The sequence below is a fragment of the Ambystoma mexicanum genome, chromosome 6q (genome assembly GCF_040938575.1).
Source record: "Ambystoma mexicanum isolate Mex_15411 chromosome 6q, UKY_AmexF1_1, whole genome shotgun sequence".
Taxonomy (NCBI): domain Eukaryota; kingdom Metazoa; phylum Chordata; class Amphibia; order Caudata; family Ambystomatidae; genus Ambystoma; species Ambystoma mexicanum.
The window spans coordinates 1,168,676,927-1,168,698,586 of NC_090937.1; the positions used below are offsets into that span (position 1 = coordinate 1,168,676,927).

At 44.8% G+C, this 21,660-nt stretch overlaps 1 protein-coding gene across 2 annotated transcripts in view; it reads left to right on the forward strand.

Annotated features, from left to right (window-relative positions):
* Positions 1-21,660, forward strand: part of PDS5A (PDS5 cohesin associated factor A) — a 1,291,333-nt gene that overhangs the window by 107,890 nt on the left and 1,161,783 nt on the right. For both annotated transcript variants that reach the window (XM_069631774.1, XM_069631773.1), the window contains exon 6: positions 15,594-15,720. In XM_069631774.1, coding sequence (XP_069487875.1) covers positions 15,594-15,720 — 127 coding nt within the window. The remainder of the gene's footprint in view (positions 1-15,593; positions 15,721-21,660) is intronic.

Consider the following 21,660-nt stretch of genomic DNA (forward strand, 5'->3'; position numbering starts at 1 on the left):
GTCTCTGGTCTCACACAGTGGCTCAGAACCACATTAATCTGGCAGTCTTCAGAGCGCTTCGGGCATTCAAACCCCTCCCATCCAACCTGTCTGTGCAGATCCTAACCGACAGCACGACTGCAATGTTTTAGACTTGGGCACTTGTTCACCAAATCTGTCCAAGCTTGCCCAGAAGATTAGGAAATGGGCACTCAAACAGAAGATTTACTTGTTATCCCAACATGTTCCAGGGGAACTCAATTCGCTAGCGGATGCTCTGAGTAGAGATCCCCTCCCAGAGGAACACGAGTGGCGAAGAAGTACACGAAGAAGTAGTAGGAGACCTCTTCTCTCAGTGGGGTTTCCCCACTATAGACCTATTAACCGCAAGCTAAAACAGGCAATGCCCAGACTTCGCATCCAGGTTCCTCCAGCCAGGCTCCAAGGGGAACGCCCTATGGGTGAATTGGTCAGGGATGTTTGCCTACGATTTTCCACCAAACCCTCTGATGAGGAAAGTGGTGAACAAGATCCACAGGTAACAGACGATGCACATCCTGGTTGCTCCTATGTGGGCGAGACAACCATGGTATCCACACCTACGCAAACTGGCGGGGTGCAACCCATCAAACTCCTGTGCCGGTACAACCTACTCTCCCAGCATGAGGGGCAAACAATGTATCCTCAGCCCAACTCGAACTTGGGAGCATGGCTCCTGAAGTCAGAGTTCGGACATCTCAAATTACCCCAGATGTATGGAAATCTTGAAAGAGTCAAGAAAATCTAACACGAGGCACTGTTACTATGACGAATGGAAACGATTCATAATTTGGTGCCAGAATAAGCAAATCAACCCAGTTGATTGTACTCCTTCTATTGTTACCTATATGCTCCACCTACTGGATGCAGGGTTAGTGTTTAACTCACTTAAAGTTCACCTGGCAGCTCAGCCTACACCACTTCCCATAACAAGGTGTCATGGTGGAAAGTGCCAGTTGTCAAAGCATTTATGGAAGGGGTAAAGAGACTCCACCCTCCAATCTCTAACCCACCACCAGGTTGGGACCTTAATGTGGTATTTGCTGAGCTCATGGGACCTCCCTTTGAGCCCATGCACAAATCTAATCTCAAACACCTGACTTATAAAACTGCCTTCTTACTAGCCATCACCTCCATATGAAGGGTCGGTGAATTTCAAGCTGTCAGCGAAGGATCCTTTCTTTACTGTTCATAAGAATAAACCGGTTTTACGCACTCACCCTAGGTTCTCACCTAAGTTCATTTCAAAATTCTATGTTAACCAGTCTATTAAGCTACCGGCCTTCTTACAAGAACCCAAGAGCTCTGCTGAGTTGAAACTCCACTCACTAGATGTGAGGGGGCGGTCCTCTACTATGTAGACAAGACCAGACCGCTAAGAATAACAGATCAACTGTTCATCTCCATAGCTCCAGGCAGAGAAGGAGATCGCGTCTCTAAGAATGCCATCTCTAGGTGGATTGTCGGATGTATCCAACTGTGCTAGTCCCTTTCAGACAAAACGCTGCCTTTAACGCCAAGGGCCCACTCTACAAGAGGTACTGGAGCCATTCTGGCTTTCATTGCAAATGTACCCCTTGACAGCATTTGCAAAGCAGCTAGCAGCTACATGGAGCTCTATTCACACCTTTACTCAGCACTACTGCATTGACGCTCATTCCAAGACAGATACTCAAGTGGGACAGGCGGTTCTAAGACACTTGTTCGCTCATGAACCTGCTCACATCCCACCCCCTTCTTCTAACACTGCTCACTGCTTGCTAATCTATGCACAGCATGTTATCTAAGCAGAGTCCACAAGCCTCAGAAGGGATACATTACTCACCGTAATCGTATTTCTGATGCTTGTATCTGCTTAGATTCACATGCGCCCGCCCTTCCTTCCCCTCTGAGAGAAGGCGCATAGATGCTTGTAGTCTTATCTATCTTATCTGCTTGGACACTCTACTCGCGCTACTCCTCATGCTACCTCCTGTCAGAAAAAATACAATCTGAGGGTCCTACATGCGTGAGGGGGTGTGCAGTCAAAATATCGGGAAAAAAATGTTGAATGACAAAAATGTCGGGGGGAAAAAAAAAAGTCGAATAATTTGTTTTTATTTAGTCATATTTTTTGGCTCTCGTATGTTAAAAAAAAGATAAAAGCAAAAAAAAAAGGGGGTTGGGGGTACCCCCCCATTTCGTATAAAAACAAAAGTTCTCGATATTTTGACTGTCGACATTTTGATTTTCGAGGTTTTGACTATGAACCGCATGAGGGATCATGGGTACAGGGGACGCCACACTAGGGATAGTATTACTGGCACGCCCTGGTTCAACTGACCTTTTCGGGTTTCGAAAAACAAACTGTAATACTATGCAGCTTCCACTAAATGTCAGCCTATGCACAGCATGTGAATCTAAGCAGATACAAGCATCAGAAATAAGATTACGGTGAGTAATGTATCATATATACACATAGAGGATTCTTTAGAAAGGTATGTATTATAAGTTATGCACGCAATGTACAAACCAACAATACTTATGGTAAATAAACCCAAGTACATAACGCATTTAGAATGACCGTATGTAATTCAAGGTAAGCGGACACAATTGGTAGTAAACTGTTACTTATTCCGTGTCAAGCAATAACAGTTATACTAACAATGTTACTTTCTAGAATATTGGAACCTAAAGAAATATATGGTCACAGTATTAACATTAGTTATATTTTCTTTACAGAACCCTTATATTTTAGCAGTTCTTTCCTAATCTAGGGCTTGAGTTTTCCCAGAGGCAGAAGTGCACACTGGTGGTCCAGTGGACAACAGTAGGCATGTCCGGATGAGGCACAAACTGTAATAAAGTTAGAGTTCAAGAGGAGTTCTCATCTAGCAAGTAATTAAGACGTTAGAGTTGGTAGAAATGTTCAGGGATTTCGTAGAAGGCTCCCTAGATGCGTTCCAGCGTTGGGCCAGGGCAAACGGTAAGGGCGAACTCCCAACTACACTAATCACCACCCTAGCCACACAGGAGCGACACAAAGACCTTTGATAAGTATTACCTCAAGCCACACAGTACTTCAGCAGTGAAGAAGAGCTTGCAAGACTGATGCCTTCACAATGCTGCACTGATGGGGAAATTGCAGTACCAGTCGAGAGAAAAGGCTCCCAGGAGATGATGCTTCAGTGCTTCTCGTAGCCCTGTGGATTTGGTGCCCTTTGCCTTGTTATCTCGGTCTAGCTCTCTGGTAAGGGGACTTCAAGGAATAGAATCTTGCTTCTGGAGGTCCCGCTGGAGTCCACTGACGTTTCAGCACGTTTCTTTCACGGGAAGACTTTGCAGAACTTTTAGCTTTGAGGTCCCAGGCTATTGGTGGTTTGCAGCCCTGGAAGGTCACCGCTCGCCCCAGAACCCACAAATAATTGAATTCTGCCCTAACCAGCCTGCAGAAGTCTTGGACCCTCATCACCAGCGGTTCAGTCAGCCAACATGTTGTCCCACTAAGTCCCATTTCACGCTGTCCTGTGTTTTTCATTCTATCCCATACTGTCAATAGCGTTTTAGCTCTGTTTTTAAATGCTGCAGTTTTTATGAAAAAGTACCAACGTTGTTGGTGACCTTGTTCTTGCATATAGTTTTAAATAAAAACATTTTTATTTATTCAAACAAACAAAACTAGCAGCGCATATGATAACTCTTCAATTATACATCGCTCAATTGTGTGCACTGCTTCCCTTATCCCTCCCCCCGTTCCGAACCTGGTACTTATCACATTCTGTTCCTGTATCTTGTGGTAGGGTCTCCCTTTCCATGTGTTCTGTTGGGTCTTGTATTGACCCAAACAGCTCTGCTATTAACAGTTTCCAGGCCATCAGGGTCTCTGTCTACTTCTCCCCCCCAGCACTGCTCGCTTCTTGCCATACCATGGTTTCTTCCTCCGCCCATTTCTGCAAGTCTTTCCACCACACCTCCAGTCGTGGTCTGTGGCATTTCTTCCACCCCTGGCAATTCTTCTCTTTGCAAGCGCATATGCCAGGTCCTTTACTTTGCTCACATGCTTAAGTTTCCGTGGTCTAGGGAACCCCCTCCCCCCCAACAAACAGGCCCACACTGTATCCACTGCTATTTTGACCCCTCTTTCTGCTACTTTTTGTGCCACTTCGCTCCGTAAGCGCTCAATAACCGGGCATGACCAAAACATATGCACCATTCCCGCATTCTCTTCATCACATTTAGCGCCTGCTTGCCGTCCTGCATTTTTAAACCTAGATATCCTCTGGGGTGTCATATAGGCCCTATGCGTAATATACAATTGTATCTGCTTTAATCTTGCATTCCTCGACACCTTATTGTGATACCCTTGGGCTCTTTCCCACATCTCATCCATAGGGGCTCCCACTTCCGCTTCCCAGTCTTGTCTTAATTGTACTACTTTCTTTCCAACTTTAGACATCATCAGCTTGTATATTCTGGATATCTCATGCCCCCCCCCCCTCCGCTATGTCCTATATTATGTCTATGGTAGCATCTGGTTCTTCCTCCAGTACCACTTTAGGCCATGTTCTCTTAATTCTCTGCATCATTCTGTGATACGTAATATACTGGCCTGTATGTAGCCCGGTTTCTTCACCCAACACCTCAAAATCTATGATGGTCCCCTCTTGCCAAATATCACCCAATGTTGCTATCCCAACCGGTTCTCAGTGGTTTCTGATCATCATCCTTAGTTGCTTTTCTCCCCCCACCATTGCAACTAGTGGTACGTGCGGGGAACACGGGGACGGGTTCTCCATCATCTGGCATGCCCTACGCCACATCTTTCACCCAAGTACCATCATCTTAGGGCGCCCTTCCATTTCTGCCTTGGGCAGCCACTTATTCTTGCATATAGTTTTGTACAGCCTCTTCTGTCTGGCAGATTATCTTACTTGCTCATTACCAGTAGCCTGGCATTGTCACAAAAGTATGGGAACCCCTCTCAGCTAGGGGTGGGAGGCCTAACCGGGTGAAATCAAACCTAGTCCTACCCCTGAGAGTTAATGATGGCAGTTGAGGGACCCAATTGCAGTCCCTCTGCCCCCCCCCCCCATCTTGTGCCAGCATGCTTCTGTGCAGACCACCATTTTCTTCAAGCCTTGCCTCAAATATATCATACTTGCTAGAGTCTGGTTTCTCTAGAGACAGCTCATCAAGTCCAGGAAACTAGCACAACCACAAAAGATACCAGATCAAATGCCCCACGTACCCAAAGGGAACACTGCAACCAGTCAGCCAGCCAGATGGAGACGCAGAGAGAACAGCAACACCCATGCTGAAGTAAATTGCTGACTTCACAGGGGTACTGCTGAGAAGGGGAGAGGAACTGCCACTCTGTGTGTCCAAGTAACCGTTATTGAAGGGCTGGCGGAATGCCTGTGCAGAGAGACATGAACCCACTTGATCACCAGAGGCTAAAGCAGGAGAGGTGCACACTACCTAGGGAGAACCTGAAAGCAAACCCTGTAATAAGAACAGAAACACTTAACGACTCCATGTTCGTTCCGCAGCAACCCCTGTGATTAAAGTGTGTGGGACATAGCCCACTACTTGGCCCACTACTCATAACTTTGCACTATATATACACGCACCCCTGTTGGGAAAGAAAGGAATAGATTAACATAACATAACAGGAATAGATTAACATAACATAACATAACAGATTGGTCCGGGAAAGGAGACCAATCCCCAGGATGTACAGGGGGGATAGAAGGGAGGAACAGGTGGGTTATTCGGGTGATGTTTCAATGTGGAGATGGAGGATGACCAAGAGACCAGTAGGCAAGAGGGAAGAGCAGTGGACTGTGCAGGCAATTCTTTGAGAAGGGGAGGCGTTGGCTAGGGCGTTCAAGTGGTACTGCAGTAAGAGTGTGTGTTTGTGTGGGGAGTGTTTAGGGGGTTGGTGTAAGTAGTTAGTGAAGCAGTAGATACAGAATGAAAGGTGGGTGTTTTTTTTTTTCTTTTTATGGCGGTATGTAGGGAGGAGTTGCAGCAAAGGGTGGAGGTAGACCATGGAAGAGTGAAAACATTAGAGTGAGGCAGAAGAGTACGAAGGGAGAGGTGGACATTTCAGGTAGAGCCTGAATCAACGAGGGTATTTGTAAGGCGCCATCTCAAATTCCTGTAGTGCACTTTCCACTGGACAATGTTTGGACAGCTGGGAGCCTTGGGTAGAAAAGGTGGTTGTGCAAACGTAGACCATGGTGGCCAACCTGTGATATCCAGGGAGCAGGGACACCTAGTTTAGTGTGGAGTATCCATATAAGATGGAGAGTCCACACACAGATGGGGGAGGGAGAAGGGGAGAACCTTGAGCTGTCTGAATTGTGGAATGATTCTTGTGCCTTCATAGACACTCCTTGCTCCAACAGTTGATGCTCCAATTAGAGCCATAACTTTGCTCTTTTTATATTTTTGTTGTACATCTTCCCCCTTTCCATAGATTTTCCATTAGAGTGCTCATCTTAATGGCATTTGGTTGGTTGTTACAGTACAGCCAAAGATTGTGTACCTGCAAAGGTTTGAAACAAGTCTGAACTCTTCCCTTGGTAATGTAGACCGGCATTTAGACTGAGGCCTAGGTGATCTGTTACACTTTTCCAAATGGTCACACACAACCTAGTTGGCAATCGACGGTTTCAAATTAATTTAACTGAACAATAAATACAACCCAAAGTGGAGGAGGGAAGTGGTTACAAAACTTAAACAGTACTTGAATTTCATAAGGCAACACTTAGGGACTGGACTGCAAACGTAGTCCAATCTTAGAATCCATGTCTTCAAAGTTCAATGTGAGTAAAACAGTTCTTGCATACTTAAAGGTTACTTTGTGTTACTACTTAGAATTCTCCTGTATAGAAGAAAAGGACTTAATGGAAGTAGTAGTCTCATCCCAACAATTTGTAATACAGGAAAGTCTGACTTTCCTCTGAAGGAAAGGAACCGCTACCTATCCCAATGCAGCAGGCGGACTCCATGAGAAATGGCCAGAATCTGGTTCCACCTCCAAATGTCAGATGCAGGTAGCTGCTGGAGTGTAGACCTTGTATATAGGGAACAGGGTCCAGGGGAGCCACAAGGTGTGTACTCCGGTGACTGAACTCCAAGCAGTAAATGAGGGCTGTTGGGGACAACTGTCCTTGCTTTTGGTCAGTACAGATTTGGTCCCTGGGTTAGATGTGAGCATTCACTTTCTATGTCTGGTTTGGGTCTGGTTCCAGCTCTAGGGCCAGTTTAGATTATTGCAATGTGGCTGCCTTTTCTCCAGTGCGTGCAGGCCACATACGTGCCCAGCCAATTGTCGGAGTTCCAGAAGTTAAGGACCGTAGAGAGACTGGACTAGATACCCCCACTTGTTCGTGGGAGGGGGGCACCAGATACAGATCTCCCCTTCAGGAGATTGTCCTTAATGCTCTGTAATCAGTCCTCTGTTATGTCCTCCTGACTCAGCTACTACTAGTGATTTTCTTAAATTCACCAAGCTCACCAAATGATAGTAGTGGCGGAACATCCCAGGCCTAACTCAAAGCAGATGGAGCAGGGTGGTTCACGGGTACAGTACACACCTTTCGTTCCTGCCAAATAAGGAAGGTTCCACACTGTTTGCTTTTTTCATAACTTATATCATATTTTTATGCAAAGAGAAAATGATGCACTGACTGGTAAGTTAACGTTGTAAAATGGAGTTCTCAAGATGGCAAATTATCAACTTTCAAATACAGTTTCTTATCAGTCAATAGAAAGTTCTTTCTGGATGGGAAAACAGGTAAATCCTTATTGGTTTGGGTAGGCAAGTTCCCAGTGCCCAAGAAGGACGAGTATTTCTATTTGGGGTAGCCTTCAGCAGCAGAGTTAGTTTATTGCGAAAATGCCCCCAAGAAGTATTTCCTGGAGTTCCATTAGAGGGAGATTCTCAGGTTGGTGCAGATGAAGATGTCCAGGGATAAAAGAAGAAATTAAGATCATTCTACCAGCAATGCCAGGAGAGCAATACTTTGGGACCGTTTAAGCATTTTTCCAGGATGTTTGATGGTTCCAGTGGCAGCTGCTGTGCACATTGTTCAGGGACCACCAAGGACTCTAGCAATGGTAAACCAATGCAGATGTGACCACCAATACTTGGGAAGATTGATTATTCAAGGTTTGGAGATTCCCAGGTCGGTGTAAGAGCCAGATGAGCAAACCGGAGAGGTGGCTGCTGTCAATCGATGCAAGCTTCCTTTTATCTTCCTCGGGCACAGGATCTGGCTTCCGATGATGAGGTCTGCTTGACAAGACACCAAAAAAGTGTGGCTGACGAAGAAAGGTTGATGAATGCACACTGGAGAACAGCCAGCTACAGAAAATTTGCTGCAATGTAGAGCTGGACAGTGCAACAACAGGAATGAAGGCAGAATGGCCTCTGGAGCTTCCCATGAGAGGGGAGACTGAACCACAGTACTTGCCTGGGGTCCTGTGGTGAGGATTCTCCGGTTGGTTTGGCTCAGTCTTCAGGGTCTTGTCATGGAAGGGACTCCCGCTTTAGGATCTGACGTTGCACGCACGGTCAGGAATTTCAGGGAGAGAAGTTATTCAAGCAAGAGCTGTGATCCAGTTAGATCAGGGTAGCACCCCAGAGTCTTCCTTCTGGCCTTCTTTGGAGAGGCAGACCATTATCATTAAATTGTTCAGGACGTTGGTGTGCAGAGCTTTCGGTCTTTTCTCAAGCAGCAGGCCCTCCAGTGTGCAGGTGTGGAGATCCAGCTGTAGACTAGGTGAGAGGGCAAGATGGGTTGGAGAGGGATTGTCTGTTTTTATCCTCCTCCTGGAACCATTGAGTATGAACACCACACCTAATCACTCATCAAGCGTAATTAAAACAGCAGGGTGCTCAGCCAGTGTCAACCATCCCTCCAAAAATACTGAGGTACTCTGGAAAGGTCTCGTACAAAAGAATTAATCCACACTGTCCCAGAAAGTCATCTGCATTTGCCAGTAGGTTTCTGGCTGACTAAAGCCCCCCAGTCCTGAGACACGCACACCCAGTGGGCAAAGATGACCACTGCCTCATAAACCCACATAGGGACAAGGATGTTGTGTAAACCCTCAAGTCTGAGGCAGCAACTATAACCTCCATCCATTTTGATGAATGGAGGAGGGTGTCAAAAAGGACCCAAGCCAGGTAAAATGGAGTCCATGCAGTGGAACGTTTTTACACTGGTGAAAAAGGCACCAACTTCCCACATGACTAACTGGCTACTCTCTGGGTGACTAAGGGTTACCTTTGAGGTACCCCTGTCTTGGAAGCCATGAAGACTCTAAAGACAAAGCACAGAAACCCAGAGCCACTCTGACAGGCATGAGATTAAACCTGCTGGGAGAAAAAAACAAGTCACAAACCCAGAAAAGCCTACAAAAAGTATGTGGCTACCATATTTGGCAGAAAGTGGGCTTGTGCCCATACCACAGAAGAGGCAGGGCTTGGCTTAGAGCTGGATTGGGTTAACCTCCGACTTCTCTGCAGTCTCTTCATCACTGATGGTCGACCGAAGAATGGCTCCCGAATGGTGCACGTTTTTGGGAAAGATTTTCATTTCAGTGATAAATCATCCTGACCTGTCAACCCCAGGACTTTTTGCTGGATGTGTGATTATTGTTCCCTTATTCCTAGGTGAATGGGAATCTTTAACCCCTCCCCCCTCACTTAGTCTTTTACTCTTTTTATGGCTGGCCTTTTATTTCTCTTCATATGGTATGATTGGAGCTATAGTTTCCTATACGTTTTGGGTTTGATGGGTTGCCCCTTTGGGCTTCCCTTTTTAATATTTCTTGGGTGACCTACTGTTCCCAAGAGGTAAAGTGTGATTCAGATCCCCTTTACGTTTACTTTAGATAGCTAGCACACCCCAACGGATGTGGAGTGCGGGGGGATACAATGTATCTCCTTTCTTACTTACCTGGTACCATTTTTGTTAGAATTGCAAATTTACTTGAATGGCTGGTGGCAGTGTAACTACTTTTATGACGGTTAGTCATTACTCGCAGCCTGTCAAATCAGCCTTGGTAATGCACAGAAGGGCCACCCTTCTGCTAGAACGGTGGACGCCCTCCGAATTTCTTTTGTTTTGATTTTGTTTTTTTTGTTTGCTTGTTTGTTAGGTCGGTGGGAACAACCTTGGTTGAAGCTTTGCCTTCACCAGGAATCCGTTGTATTCCCTGCAGAGACTCCAGAGTGTCTGAGAAGGCAGGAAGCAAGTGAGGAGTCCACAACTCTGAAGCACTTTGTCTTTCAACTTGCCTGAAAAGAACCAGTTCCAACTGGGAGGCTGGCTGTCCTGATTGGACAGCCAGACTGCCACATTCTGTAAACTGCCGGGTGAGTTTGCAGAAGTTGTGATGTACTTCCTGATAAATATTCAGAACCTGGGAGCTGCTGACAAGTCGACCACTAGAACCAAATCTCAAGAGGAAGATTAAGAAAAGATGGCTGTAATGATTTCCAGCGACCAGAGAGCCTTCTATGTAACCAGAGCCTGATGTAACCCTTCTTTCCAAGTGACCTGTGGTTCCCGAAAATGATGATTCCTACCCAGAGGCTGGTGAGATCCACTAGTCTCAAGAAGACATGCAAACTGAGCCATTATTCAATGTGCTGTGACCTTTCTGGGCTGCAAAACTCCAATAGCCGGGAACCTAGATCCTGAGTGCAGTGCAGTGTGCAAGGTCTTCCGAAGTCTGAATCCTCCTAAAACTTTGGTGGTCATCCAGGGACATGATTCGTATCCCAGAAGTCCCCTCGCTAGAGTGCAGGACCGAGAGAGTGAAGAGAATCCCACCGGCGATTTTCATACTTCATCTGGCTCCTGTAAAAAGGTGCCAAATCCAGAGCTGCGAGAATCTGAGAAGAATCATTTGCTGGAATCCTCCTCTGGTGACTACTGCTGCAAGTTCCCATTCGGGGTCTGTTTCTTTCATCTCCAGACCAAGAATCCAGAGACTGGTTCCCGTACTGCTGCATCCTGAAGGCATCCACCCAGAAGCTCTTCTTTTCTTCCTAAGGTATTGTGTGGGCTTGGGTAATACTTAACTTTAAGTCTGGTATGCATTCTGTGAGGCTGCATGGGTGATTCATGTGGTTGGGAGTTATCCAGACCACTTGTCAAGGCCTAATGCTTGAACACATATATGGAGCCTTCTAAGTCGTCCCTTAATACTTTTAACTAACTCTGAAGCTAATACTTACTTGTTTAAGAAGATATCCTTTGGAACTCTGACTTTCCTGCAACTGAACCCTATCTTGGCCTGCCTGCAGCTGGCTCCTAGACCACTACGGTCCCTTGTCGGCCTCAACTCATGATCTAGACCAGGGAAGGACTACAAATGATGAGGTTTCTGTCTTGAAAACTATAACGTGTAAATGTATTTACTTGTGAACCAAGTTAGTGTGGTAACTGTATCTCTGTGAAAGAAGAAGTTAGGAAGTGTCATTAAGTTTATACTTCTCTTGCATTTGCATTGTTCCCCTCTAAAAAGTATATAAGTAATCTTACTGTCTTTCAATTGTGTGATAAGTGTTGGTATTGTTTTATTATTCGTAACTGAGTGTAAAAGCTTACAAATAGGGGTTATACCTACCTTGAGTAACAAATTGTCTTTCTGAAAGTTTACTATTGGGTATTGCTTTTCCTGATCTGCTTTTATTTTATACAGATCTAAAACCGTCTGAGTGAGCGTTAATGTTTGTTGCGCCCCTTAAGTGTATGAGGTTCCTTACTTACCTTGAAATACGTCTTTCTAAAACTGGTAGCAGTGGGTTGTTGTTTCCCTGAAGTGCTTAGTACTCTTCTAAAATTGTTTCACAAAGTTCTTACTTGTCTTTTAGTTGCTCATAGCCCCTCTGAAAAGTATAGTGGGTTCCTTTCTTACCTTGAAATACATTCTTTCTAAAATTGTATACCTGGGTTATGCTTTCCCTGAACTGCTCGAGAGCACTTCTAAAATAGTCATAAGGGTTATTATTTAACTTAGATTTGTATAATGCACTTCTGAAAAGTATCCATAGTCCTATCTATTTCTGGATTAGTAATGGTGTAAAAGTTATGTACCAATAGGTTATACTGACCTTAAATAGCTGCTGCTCATCAAAGTTTATAACTGGCTTATACTTTCCCTGAACTGGTCCCAGCACTTCTAAAATAGTGACTTTATAACTAAATGTTACTGTGCTAATTGTTGGTGCAAGCCATTACTAGTTGAACACTGGAACTGTTATTACTGTAATTTCTCTAACGATGGCAGGCGCGAGCCACTACTGTTGAAGCAGTCACCTGAAAAAATGCTGCTTCTGTTTTTTGTAATTGTTTGATATGTCATAGTACTTGCTTCTCCAAGATTTATCATGGCCTAATTGTATTTACATCATTTATTTTTACAATACATAGTGTTTCAGTATTTCTTTGGACCATATGTATGCTACAATTTCTTTGTACCAAGCTACAGCCCTCTCTCCCTCCTAAAATAAGCCTGGCTGCTCTGTCTACACTACCAAATGTTCTCGGGTGGTACAGCCTTATACTAAGCGTGGAGTTTTGTACTGCCTCAGATATGGTTTTATGAAGCTCTTAGTTGGACTTTAGAAAATCTGTCCCTAACACGAGGGTCATGATTTGTGGATTCGGCCGTTGTTCCTGGATAAATTGAGGTCCTGGAGCTGAAACTGCATAGACCACTGGAACAGAAGTTTCCAAAGAACGAAGGACGACGCTGCTAGAAATTTCCTGCGACTGCCAGAGCCTGTTGAGTAACCACAGCTGTTCTGACCTCAACTTCTAAGTGACCGGGAAGATCCAAACATAACTACTTCCTCCCTTGGACTGGTTAGCTTAACTAGTCCCAAGATGAACTACAATTTGTGCCAGCCTTGGAAGATGTGCGACCTCCACGGCCTGCAATTCACCAATACCTGGGGACCTGTGCTACATCGCTGTGCATCATCGGCTGAAGCACTGGTTCGCCTGGAACTTTTTGGTATTCACTTCAGCCTGCAGTGACTGAAGCCAGCTCCCCTCCCCAGAAACATATACAGAGAAATGGAGACGTTTACTGCTGCTACAATCGTCCTTCACGCAAGCCTGAAAACGGTGCAAACCAGCTAGAACCACGAAGATCCTTCTGCACGAGAGCTGTCGCCAGATCCACCGAAGTCCCTTTCTTCTGTCGCCAAGACTGAGAAACCTGGGATCAGATCTGCTGTTGACTAACCGCTGGGCCCGTCCTGCAGCAACTGTTTCGTCAACTGAAGGTACTGTCCTGCTTTTGGTAAAACATAACTGGAGCCTGCTTGTTTGATTCTTTGGGTTGCAGGTAGCCTGTATCTCACTCTCCATGCCTCCATTGTTAATTGGGGTGGAAACCCCACTGTACTCTAATCCAGCTTTAGGACATTGGTCCTTGGGGGCAACCTTTCAAAGATCTTTATTTCCTTGACTTGTGAAACATAAGTTTTACTTGCCTGCCAAACCAAGAAGAGATTCTGTTGGACTCTGTCACTCTGAACCTTGTACTCTGCTTTTCTGCTTTTTCTTATCAAACCCTGGCCCAGTGTCCTCTCTTAACATTGAGACTTGCATACGGTGGGGTTGACTCTTTAAGACTGGCTGGAACAAAGTTACTAAAAGAGTTGAAAATGTTTGCATATGTTTGAAATGGTTTTACTATGTGATGTGTTACGGAAAAGCTATTCTTATGTGACTACAATTGTGGTTTATTATCCAAGGAATATTGCAAGGGTGTAATGCTATTGTTTTACTGTGTTATAGCACACTACTTGACTTGAAAGTTACAACTGTGTGCCTTAGTGTATATATTAAATAACTATTTTCTATACAACTTCTAAATGTTATGAGCTCCGCATAGGTGACCAGCTAGCTGGGCGGAAAAAAACAATGAGGGACCTCGACGTGTGAGCGATTTTGGGTATAGTACACGTCACGTTAGGGATATTGTTACAGGCATGCCCATGTCGACATCCCATTTCAATCCTCAAAAGAAAGATGCAATACTCTGCGATTACCACTAGATGTCAGACTATATGCACAGCATGTGAGTCTAAGCAGATACAATCATCAGAAATGCTATTACGGTAATTAATGCATGTCTTATTGGACTAAGTGTATGCTCTTAGTACCTCACTACAGCCCTCGTCCCTCCCTTGTCTAAACCTGACTGCTTGCCATTCCACCAAACCCTTGTGTGGTTCAAGCTAAACCGAAGAAGTATAACCATGTTCGCCCAAGGTGTACTTTCCCAAATATCTCAACCAGTACTTTTGTAAAAAAAAAAGAAAAACACGGTATCCTAGTTAGTTGATTATACAAAGCGACATTCATGTTCTCCAGACTACTAGATGGTAAAGGTGGGAGGACCCAAATCAAGGGCCTAAAGATAGGATTCCAATCCGTAGTGGATGGGACACAAGTTAGACTCTGACTTGATTGCATTAAAGTTTGTGTTTTCAGCGTTTCTCATTCATCCACTGGCTAACAGCCACCATGCCAAGTGTTTGAGGTTTCTCCACAGATGCCGAAGAACTGGAGTGTTGTCTTAGGTTTAATATGACATTTAAAATGAATGAAGAAAATGGAGTCTGTGGTTGGTTGCAAGTAAAGATTAAATAGTGGAGAGATTGTTGAACCATGTTGCACACCACACCACACCACAATAGGAGAGAACTCTTATGTCTCAGAGGTCATAGAGTGAGATCTTAAAAATAGAATGATCCGGAGGCAGTGCTGCTCGGATATGGGCACCACAACTCTGAATGTGTCCCATGCGACGGGCATGGTGGAATTTATTGAATGCAGCCGAAAAATATAACCGCTCCAAAACTATCTGTAGCTTCTATGCATATTATAACAATTTACATTGTAACCCACCTAAAACCCAGCCTGTATATAGTTTCTAGCAGGAAGGGTCCAGGTGGTTTTTCCACCTTTTTTTTTTTTTTTTTCTTTTCTTTTTTCTTTTCTTTTAGAGACTATGGAAGTTCACCACAATTAAAGTAAATAAAGAAAGAAATTGTTAAAGCTGCAGACATCTGGTACTTTGAATTTTATTATTATACTGCATTTTCTGGGATGGTACAACAATTCTCTACCCTGGAAGGCTTGCTTTTTTTCTCCCTCCTTCTCCCAACTGACATTAGTGCCAGATATGAGCTTATTGGTCCAAAATGGCACTGTCCTCTGCTATAGCCACTTTGCACACAGGGCATGATTTAGCTTAATAGAATTGCTCAATTGTTGCTGTATCCCTGTACATTGCTAGCTTACACTCTTTATTTTGTGCTGTTAATGAATGTAGTTACAGACAAGGTGGTGTTTGAGGCACAGATGGCTTGTGATTATGTACCTTGTCATGCGTTTTCCATTGCATTTTCGTTCAACCACTTCCGTGTGGTAAACTGCACCTGTGCTGTATAGACTTACAAATTGCGAGGTAACAAACGATTTCTCCTTAGAGGCTACATTATGCATGCCCATGCATTGATGACTGTTTCATTTTGAATGTTTGTCGTGTAGCAACAGTCACAACCAAAAGGTACAGATGCATATGCTGGATCTGATGAGCTCAATTACTATGGAGGGTGATGGTGTTACACAGGAGCTGCTGGATGCAATTCTTATTAACCTCATCTCTGCACACAAGGTCAGTTAGTGTGGTTGATCTGCATGGAAACCTTACTCTGTTTTAACTTTTACCTAATCTGTTGATGTCCTCTCCATTAACATTATAACTTGAATACTTTCACTCTGTTAAAAAATGAAATGAGGCATAAAGATATTTTAGAATTCAGTGTACAAGAAAACATATTTGAAAATATAATATTTTGTATCGTATTGTTTGGATTTGTCATCCACGTGAAATCAAGCAAACAGAAGCCAGAAATACTCAGGGTAAACTAGCAAACAAGGAACCAGTCCAGTGCCATGTCTTGATCTAATTTACCTGTAAATAAATTGGGTTGCTATTTACATCAATGACTTCAGTCTGACCTGCCTATAAAAATTGCTTTCACCAACATTTTGCATGTTCTCCACTCAGCCAGCCCCTGATTTTGTTTCAGAGCAACAACCTTTCAACTACTTATTTGCATGTGGACTAGATATGAGCGCTGCTTACTAATCGATCTAATAAAAAGCCTAATTTTTCATAATGCTCTTTATCTGAAACCTTACGAGATCAAGTTCCCTGCCTTTAACTTTCTCTTTACCTCGAACCTGGTGACTGAGGGAGCTGAATACTTGACCAATCCAGTAATGGAAGAATACGTGTCCCTTAATTCCTCCCAGGAGCAGACAAAACCTGTACCAGATCTGGGAAGAGGAATTCGGAACTGGGCAGGGGTTGAATCTTGCAAAATACCAAGTCAGGTCACTTAAACCAGGAAATTCATCAGGAAACCTCTCTCCGGGCCTAAACACTGAAATAACTCTGACAAACCCCACTTGGATGTATTCAGTTTCCCACAATGCCCTTTTTCCAACCACAAAACCGGGAAAATGAAATCATCCTTTTCCTAACAGGGACACCATAGGAAAAGCCTTCAAGGTCAGAAAGACACTTGGGAATCCTAAAAGCCTCTACAGCCCACCTAACACACTTGCCTTCCCAACAGCAACACAGCAGGCTGTATTCCACACAGAAAGCCTGTGCAGCCATTGTGCACCCAGTTTCAAAATGGCTGCCAATGCTCATATAGGTCTAACCCAGCACCTTCAGCCTAATTCGGACTACTGCTCTTAACACACCCTCCCAGGGCAGCCCTCTGCCCGTGCTGCCCCAAGGCAAAGGGCGGCTCCTACAGCAGCAGCTCCAGACGGTGTCTGCAGGTGTCAGCAGGGGAGGCCAGTGGCTAGCCGTCAACCAGCATCGACCATAAAGTTCGGTGTGGCCTGGGTGTGGAGTAGAGCAATCGCTGTACTCCGGAAGCCCTGCCACTCTACTTACCCTAGGAACATAGCACACCAGGCTGTTAATACTAACCAGCTTCACAACTAGTGAGGATTGTGATTATTACCCGAGTTGCAACTAGAGGACTGTAACCATTGGCCTGCACCATATTGAAATAGAACTGTGAATATAAGCCTGCGTCGCACTAGAGGGGAATTGTGAACGTTGCCTTGCATCACATCTGGAGGGGACTGTGACCATTAGCCTCTGCGACATTAAGATAGAACTGCGATATAGGCTCTCTCCAGTTTTTCAAGGCGTCTGAAATCTAGGTGTTCTAATTACTGCCTGCCTTTCTGTGAAGCCTAGGCCTTTTTCCTGTCGTCTGTGTCAGGAATCGAGGTGTTTAATTATTGTTTGGCATTTGCCGAAACCTAGATCCCTCTACCATCCTCTGATAACCAAAATCCAAGAGTACTATCTCATTGTAAACCACCTGTGAAACCTACTACCCAAAAGCTTACATTTCTGCATACTTGACTAACACAAAAAATTCACACAACCACCTTCTCGTATAGCAAACCGCACACACTTCACCACACCAACAAACGCAAGTCGCACTAACAGCACACGAGGACTCACATCGATCCGCTATTCACACCCAAGCTCAGCATACAGTGAAAACCAAACTGAAGCTGCCAACAGGAGATCACCTTTCTCACTTTTCTACTCCCTCTTCACCCGACTAACCCCAACCCACCTTCTTGTTTGCAGAGCCGCCTGAGCGCCTGGGAACCAATTCTGTTGTTGACGGTGCGCGGTACAAATACCTTTGAATAACTATCGGGAACTGAAGGAGCCCAGCCAATCTCAAACCTCACACCCTTTAGGCTCACAGATGACCAAGTTACTTACCAACTGGTAACGTTGTTTCGATTGAATGTTCCTCCCACGTATTCCTCATCTGATATTTGTATCTCGCCAGCTTCACTGCTTCGGCAAAACATTTTCTCGGCAGAGGGCGATGTGCATGAGGTCATGGCGTTGATGTACCTCAAAGGTCTCTGTAGCGTGTCGACGTCGCCAGCAGTATAAGTAGCTTGTGCCGCGCCCGTTGGCTTCAGTTCCGTTTTTCCGATATCTTCGCAATCGACGTACCGGCACGCTTTGTATTTTCGTCAGGAAAATGGCATCATCTTGGACCCCTTCTACTACTACGACGTGGATTAAAAAGTGCTGACTATGCTTCTAAAATGTCGATCACAGACCCTCACCATGTCTGCCTTTTGGTGTTCAGGTTCGGACCAGCGACTGTGGCTCCTGTCAGTCTATGACGGAGAAAGCTTCTTAGTGAACAAAAAGGTAAATTGGCGGTGGGGGGAAGCTTCGAAGACCTCTTCAAAGGCCTCTTGGAAGAAGCATAGGAAGTCCGGTGAGTTGAAAGACTCGGATCGTCACAAGCACTCGAAGAGGTCTCATTCTAGGAGTAGATAGACGTTTGTCTTCTTCCAAGAAGGCGAAGAGGAGACCTAGATCTCCCTCTTCTTTGTCAGATGCCTCTACCGAGGTTGTAAGATTTCCGACTTGGTCGGATTCCCCTAGAAAATGGGAAAAATTTAGAGTGCACATAATGAAGGTCTTTGAGAATGCGGCCCGACCCCCTCAAACCTTGCAAGAGCCAGACTCCAGTCGCTCCTTTGGACGTAGGAAGGTCAGAAACTACTTCGGCTAAAACCAGTAGTAAGGCGGAAACTCGACATTCTCGACCCGATGTTAAAACAACAAAGGTTCCTCGAGAGTCGAGTGATTCTCCAACAAAGGCTAAGAACCATAAACCGTCGAAGCATTAGAGTTCGTCGAGGCTGATTGCTTCGACGCCGAAGCCAAAGGAGACAATCTTCGAAAATTCCTTCTATTCCCTCAAGGCAAATTCAAGAGCAAAAAAAAAGGTACACACCTTTACCGAAAGACATTTTTTTAAAGTCTGTCCTCTATTTTTTTTAGCAGGACAGCGCCTCAGAGGATGTTTCTCCATTGGGAGTAAAATATGGTACTAGAGATGTATCGGAGGAATTGATTGACCCTGAGTCAAGAATGAGAGATCTTTGTGACACCCTTCACTCTGCCAGTGGCATTTGTCAACAGAGTTAGATTTTGCAAAACCTGATCTTGCAGAACATGCAGACTCAGTTACAGGAACCTGATGAACAAGGTTGCTGACTATATGTGTTGGGGTAGATCCTCGCCAACCTTCGTTCAGGATGACATGACCGACATCCTAGACCAGGGCCCCCAAAAAGACCCAGTTCTTCCTTTTCATAGGGCTCATGGTAGCAAACTGGGAGTCTCCTGAATCTGGGTCAGCAGTCAATAAGAACTTTATTGTTCTGTCTATCCCCCCGGATAGAGGTGATAAAAAGTGGCCTGGTAGACAGATTTTAGGATGCCACCCTACTTATAGTGAACAGGTGAGAGGTTATCCAAAACCCAATCACGGTAAACGTGGAGAGCAGTCAAGGCTATTCTCAGGAGAGTCTGGGTGGGGTCAGCGGTCCACAATGAGTCCACACAGTGAAGCGCACAATAATTCAATTTAGACAGGTATGTATACAAAATATATTTATTCTAGGCCTCTAACACTAAAACAAGCACGTGATACTATTGCACAATACTAAATAATAAACATATATACATTAACCGTAGGTTCTTAAAATGACTTAAATCAGCAAAGGAGGTAAGTAAAGTGATGCAGTAAGATGGAACAAAGTCGCAAGTGAAAACCCTAGGTTCCCCTTCAGCAGTCCAATCCCTAATTAGGCCTTGTGTCCAGAAGTCACAGGAGGCGCAGTGCTTCTCACCATAATGGATCAACTACTGTTTTCACTCATGCCCCACACCCAGACACATTAGCACAACAGATGTGGCGAGGGACCAGACAGTCGTACCTACTTCTTGAGCGCCACAAAGAGCCAGCACAAGGCCACGAAAGCACCAACTTTCCCGGGCACGTCCATGACCTTTATATTTAATTTCCTGACCTGGCAAGGCAGGAAGAAGGCCAAATTACAATATGGCAAAAGAACAAGCGAAAAATAAATCTTGTTGAATGGCCGTTTAGGTCACTTGCCACGCCATACGCTGTAAAGTCTAAAATGCAGACTAGAAATAAGACACAAATGCTCAATATATAATTTTCTGCCACCAGTTTGTCTTTAGACTCATATAAAAGTAGCCAAAAACACCAAATGTAAAAGGTTAGGGTGATATAACAGTATCCCCATTGCACTGCATTGTAAGATGCTGTGCGCAATGTTATAAAGGTCCAAACATGTAAAAGGGAAACATAATAGTCTGAATGACTGATCCGTATCCCCATAACAAATGAGCAAAAGTCACGGGAAGTGAAGCTGAAGTCAGAGCAGGTTAAAAAGCGAAGCAAACAAATAGGGGTTCATAGAAACTATGGAGGGAGAGTTTCCAAAAGAGATCTTTCCTAGCACAAACCATCAGACTTGGTTCCAATCGGGGGAGGAGGCATGTTGCTTCATAAACTAGCAGCCCAGTTAACTGATCCCTGAATTGTGCAGGCAGCGCTCTTTGGAGAAGGCTGGAGAGGCATGATTGCTTGAGATGAGGCACTGTAGAGGGTAGTTGGAGAAGTGTCCGCAAGAGAGAGGACGATGAGCTCTCTACAAACCTTAAATTGTGAGAGTTAAAGTCGCACGACGTAAGGGAGGAAGTAGAGCAAAGGAGGTAAGTAGTAACAGTGGAAAAAGGGAAGTAGAACCAGGATTCAAGTGGCAGGAAGAGATGAGCGCAGACAGGAGGGAGGACATAAAACCTGAAGTGGAGTTGAATGAAGGAGTTGCATTAGTAGGCTTGAGGGAGGAGGTAAAACTCAGTGGAGTAAAAGGTGGCAGCAACAGGTAAAGGTGGTAGTAAGGAGACAGTGATATGTCTTTAGGTGAGTGAAGATTGGCCAGGTGTTGATTAGTTTGCCTGCAGAGCTGTTGATATCTGCTTTATGCAGGTTCCTTTGCTGTCCTGGAGCTATATCAGTCGCTAATTCTGGGTGGTGGGGTTCCACTCCTGTGAAGGACAATTGCTCCTTTGTGCCATCAGTGTAATTGTTGGCTCCAGCTCAAATTTCCGGGATTTCCAAATATTTAATTTCACCCTTCAAAAGATGATTCATACATACTTGGTGGTTTTGCCTTCTGGGAAACTACGTTCTTGAAACAAACACCCCAAGTTCTTACCTATGGGCCCTTGGTTGGTGGGTTATTCAAAATACCCTCAGGAGTCCCTGTTGTCCCTGGTCGTCTGGGTCTGCAGGCCCCCTTCAACTAGATTTCTCTACTTTTTATTGTTTTCTAAACACCACATCAACTTTACCAACATATAGGTCATTCACATGTATGCTTCACATAATTATTTTCACATGTTTTGCATCACAGTCCCCCCCCACCCACCTCCAACCCATTTAACTTGAGCCCTTACTTCAATACCTCAGAATTCGTTCCTTAGGGTTTATCCCCCTCTTTGTTCTCAAGCGTGTCATCTTCACTAAGTTCAGCCTGAGGGAGTCCCACCATCGTTGCCACTAGTTGTCTCCACTCTACCAGGGGTCCTACCTCCTCCGCCCCTCCCCTGGTGACCGCTTCCCACCTTGTCGCCATCTCCGCCTCTGCCCAT